General features: G+C 45.5%; 1 protein-coding gene across 1 annotated transcript; it reads left to right on the top strand.

The window, feature by feature from the left end:
- Positions 1-2,737: 2,737 nt before the first annotated feature.
- Positions 2,738-4,505, top strand: MAGEF1 (MAGE family member F1). The gene has a single exon (XM_047732022.1). It carries the CDS (start codon positions 2,994-2,996, stop codon positions 3,969-3,971), a length of 978 nt encoding a protein of 325 aa, XP_047587978.1. The 5' UTR covers positions 2,738-2,993; the 3' UTR covers positions 3,972-4,505.
- Positions 4,506-5,027: the final 522 nt, after the last annotated feature.

Below are 5,027 nucleotides of genomic sequence, written 5' to 3'. Positions count from 1 at the left end.
AAAAACAAAGTCACTCAAATTTTTTTTTCATAATTTTGAGATACAGTTTACATAGTGTGAGATGCAGAGCTATGAAGGGTATAGTTTGACAAGTTTTGACAAATATCTACCCCCAAATCAAGACACAGAACATTTCCATTGCTCCCAGAAAGTTCCTGCATACCCCTTTCCAGTCAAACCCGCTCTAAACCTCCACTATTCTCATTTCTATCACCATAGATTAGGTTAACCTGTCTTGCACATCCAGTTACATGGAGTGCTATTGTATGTAATCTTTCGTATCTTTCTTCTTTCACTCAACATAATGGCTGCTGGACTCTTCCATCTTGTTTATCAGTAGTTCCTTTTTTTTTCTGATGCATAATATTACATTATTCACTCATTTTCTAAAATCCAGTCATATTACTGCAAATCTGTCCCTCGTTCAGTGTTATCTCCTGTGTGCTCCTTCCCAGGCGTCTATCTTCTGCCTATCTTCTTGGCAATGCTTGAATTGAGGGAAATATGTAAATGAGCTCTTTTATCTCTAGCACTGTCCTTCTAGGTAGGAGTGGTTCTCTCTACCTTCAGGAGAAACAGATAACCAGGCAGTTCAGCACGAGTACGTGAAGACAGTCAGGAGTACGGTCTTTGGAATAGAGACTTCTAAGTTCTCATCTCCAGTCCAACTCTTAACAGAGGATTGGTTTGAGACAGGTGATTTCTGTGACTCTTTTCCCATTTGTAAAATAAGGGTAATAATACCTTCTTAATAGGGATTTGTGAGGATGAAATTATATTGTATGCACAATGTTTGGCACAATGAAAACTAGTAACAGTCTCAAGCTGGACTGTAATAAACATCCTTCTTCATTCACACACTTTCAGTTTTTTTAAGTCAGATACTATAAGTGGGTATACATTTTCAGAAGTTTTTAAAGTGAAGAGCTCATGATTACATCTAGAAAAATATGACTGTCAGATATTTACTTAAAATAAATGTTATTTCCTGTGGGGGGAAAAAAGCCTTTCGTCATTTATTCAGTGACAATTATATACTGAGTGCTGAATCTGAGGCATTCTTCAAGAGTTAAAGACATAGCCTTAGCTTTTAGGATGTTTAGTTTTGGAAGGTAATGAGATAAGCACAAAATTAATTATAATACAAAGCAGAGTATGGTCAATAATAATAATTTAAAACTATTAATATAGTGGTTAAGAGCATGGTCTTTTGAGTCATCCTATATGGTTCAAATCTCAATCATGTGATGTTGAGGAAGTTACTTAACGTCTTTCTGTATTACTTCACTTATAAAATGGGGATAATAATACCACTTATCTAGCAGGGCTGTTATGACTAGATGAGTTAATACATGTAAATACTTAGCACAGTATCAGCACATTAAAAATATGCAATAAATAATAGCTAACATTTATTGAACACTCCATATGTGCTGAGCACTGCATTAAATACTTTATATGCATTACTTCACATAATCTCCATAATGTTACTGCTATTATATCCATTTTACTGATAAGGTAACTGAGAGGCAGGGAGTTTAGGTAACTTGCCCACGATTACATAGCTAGCAAATAGCAAATGCCATGGGAAAGAGAGCTCTATAAAATGCGGATGATAACAATACCTCTATGAGAATTAAACAAATTAATGTCTGAAAAGTGGTTAGAACAGAGCCTAGTACATAATAAGGTCTATATAAGTGGATGTTAAATAAATGTAAATTGCTATGGTAATTCAGAGATAGCAGTAAGTAACTTCCATGCGGGGAGATTAAGGATTTTGATTGGTGACATTTAAGCTGAGCCCCGAAATAAAAGAGACAGAGAGAGAGAAAAAGGAAGGGAAGGAGGGAGAGGAGGGAGCGAGATAGGAAGGAAGGAAGGGAAGGAGGGAGGAAGAAAATAAGAAGGGTGGAAGGGAAAGTGAGGAGACAGAGGGAAGAACTGGGGATATGCAAAAAGAGAAAAAGTGATGGGAGTAGTTAATTTTTATTAGGTCAAAGAGTCTCCCCTATCCTTCCATCAGTCAATATTTCTGCCAGCTGTATTTTCCTTTCACCCCTATAGAATCTGCTATCCTCGCTCCCTCATCCTCAATTTTGTAATACTTATGGGGAGCCTGTAGGTGCCAGGCACCGTTCTAAGAGCTGGGTATACAGCAATGCACAAGAGAAGCCAAGTCTCAGTTCCTATTCTGCACTACAATAAGGGTCCAAACTGGATTCCCTGCTTTTGGCCGTCCCTACTTCCAATCCATCCTCCACACTGCCACGAGAAAGATTGTGAAGATAGAGATCTGGTCCAGGCACTCCCTGGTTTAAACTCCCAGCAGTAGTTTCCCATCGTGTTTAGAATAAATTTCAAACTCCCTAGTATCCTGTGCAAAGTTCTTCACTGACTGGCCCTCAAAGAGCTGTCTCCCAGCCTTCACCTCCCTGCACTCTCCACTTGAGCCAGTAAAATCACTCAAAATCAATCCTAGATACACACTTAGAATAAGCATTTGCTGAAAAGACGTCCCATCCCTATTTCAACCTTGTCCATGGAAACACTTCCCATTCTGCAAGCCTTGGATGAGAAATCCAGGGTTACCCCCCTTCAGCTCTGGAGCCTGAAACGCAGCGCTGAGAACACACCTCCCACCTCCCCTGCACGTAAACCCAAACCCATAGGAAGCCGGAAGGGGCGGGCCTTCGCTCGGTCCCCGGGCCACCATCTTGGCTGAGCTGGACGGAAGTGGTCCAGCGAACCGGCGCGCGGGCGCACACTGAGGCTGCGCCGGGGCGGCGCGCAGGTCTTCAGCGCCGGCGGCGTTGCGGCAACGGTCTCGAGCCCTCCGCAGTGCAGTCCAGCGTCCCGAAAGCCCCTTCAGACCTCTCTCCTAGTCCTCCTCCCGCTGCCCCAGGTTCTGTCCCGCCCCTCCGCCGGGGTTTGCGCAGCGGCTTGCACGCCCCTTGGCCCTTGTACGTGCTCTGCACCTGCCTGCCTGAAACATGTTGCAGAAACCCGAGAGCGGGGCTCTCCCCATCCCTCAGGCCGAGGGGGAGAAGGATGGCGGCCGTGACGGTGAGACCCAGGCCCTGACCGCTTCTCAGAATGAGGTCCCGAGCCCCTTCCTGCAGGAGAGCCCCAAGGAGGATCTTGGCGCCCGGAGGGAGGAGGGGGCTACGGAGTCCGCCCTCACCCCAAAAGGCTCGAGGACCTTGGCAGCGAAAGCCTTGGCCCGGCGCAGGGCCTACCGCCGTCTGGATCGGACGGTGGCCGAGCTGGTGCAGTTCCTGCTGGTGAAGGACAAGAAGAAGAGTCCCATCACTCGCTCCGAGATGGTGAAATACGTAATCGGAGACTTGAAGGATCTGTTTCCTGAGATCATCGCAAGGGCCGCAGAGCATCTGCGGTATGTCTTTGGTTTCGAGCTGAAACAGTTTGGCCGCAAGCACCACACTTACATCCTGGTCAACAAACTCAAACCTCTGGAGGAGGAGGAGGAGGTGGAGGAGGAGGATCTGGGAGGAGATGGCCCCAGATTGGGTCTCTTAATAATGATCTTGGGCCTTATCTACATGAAAGGTAATAGTGCCAGGGAGACACAGGTCTGGGAGATGCTACGTCGGTTGGGAGTGCGTCCCTCAAAGTACCATTTCCTCTTCGGGTACCCGAAGAGACTTATTATGGAAGATTTTGTGCAGCAGCGATACCTCAATTACAGGCAGGTGCCTCACACCAATCCGCCGGAATGTGAATTCTCTTGGGGTCCCCGGAGCAACCTGGAAATCAGCAAGATGAAAGTTCTGGGGTTCGTGGCCAAGCTCCATAAGAAAGAACCCCAGCACTGGCCAGTGCAGTACCGTGAGGCCCTGGCAGACGAGGCCGACAGGGCCAGAGCCAAGGCCAGAGCGGAGGCTAGTATGAGAGCTAGGGCCAGGGCCAGGGCCAGGGCCACTGATAGGGCTGGTATATACCCCTGGTGAGGACTGGTGGAACAGTGGGCAGCCAGGTCCTTCTGGCTGAATGAAAAAGCTACTGTCTGAGTCATAAGTAGTATCGCTGGGGGTAGGTGGCTAATTAGAAGTTGTATTTGTGTAACTAGGATTTAGGTTTTGTATCTTGCTATGTTTTGTTAACATTTTACATACTGTTAAATTGATGTTTATAAATGAGACTGGTCTACTTTTTCCTGTAGCATTTTATTGTAGAGTTTGGCTGGTTTTGTAAAGTGGATCGAAAACTTTACATTTTGTTCTGTGATCTTGAACAAATGACGCAGCATTGTACTGCTCTATGTTAATGGTTTCAAGGACCTCAGTGGTGTGATCATCTGGTACCATGAAAAAAATAGCTGATCGGTATCTAGCTTCCCAGTGCTTTTTGTCTATATTGTATAAAGAAAAAAGACTGACCTGTATCTCTATTTGTGAGCTATTATAGTATCTAGAGAAAAATGAAAATACAATAAATTAGAACTCTACCCCGGTACACTTAATAAATTAAACATTTGCTGAGCATCTTCTGTTGTGTGGTGTTTGGGGCACCTGGGACAGAATGCTGAACAAGATAAGGGTCCTATATTTGTGAACTGGAGATCAAGAAAGTAAGCCAGAAATTAGAGAGCTGTGAGTTGAAGGCTGCAGAGGGACCCCTAACCCAGCTGGGGTGATTGGGTGAGGCTTGCCTGAAATAACCTTTAGTCAGACTTTGGGGGTTGAGGGGGAAGGATAGGGCATGTGGAGGGGAGGGAAAGGAAAAGCAGAAGTTGGGGGTGGGAGACGGTATTGGGAATAACAGGGGCACAGTTGCCCCTCCGTAACATAGGAAGAAGATTCGATTCATGGCAGAGCTGGAAAACACCCTCCCTTTGCCAGGACTCTTGTTTCAGAACAACTCATTGCAATGCACAGTGATGGTAACTATTAGTGTTGTGGTTCCCTCCATCTCCCTTCTCTCAACCTCTTTCTATCAAAGCTGTCAGAGACCAAATACTGTAACTCAGGAACGGTATGTCCGTGGGTGGAGGGTACATGTGATGT

The sequence above is a fragment of the Lutra lutra genome, chromosome 1 (genome assembly GCF_902655055.1).
Source record: "Lutra lutra chromosome 1, mLutLut1.2, whole genome shotgun sequence".
Lineage (NCBI taxonomy): Eukaryota > Metazoa > Chordata > Mammalia > Carnivora > Mustelidae > Lutra > Lutra lutra.
This window is presented reverse-complemented; position numbering and strand designations above follow the sequence as displayed.

Bases quoted from the DNA above. Each gene is read 5' to 3' on its own strand.
- MAGEF1 (XM_047732022.1), top strand. From the start codon at position 2,994: ATGTTGCAGAAACCCGAGAGCGGGGCTCTCCCCATCCCTCAGGCCGAG.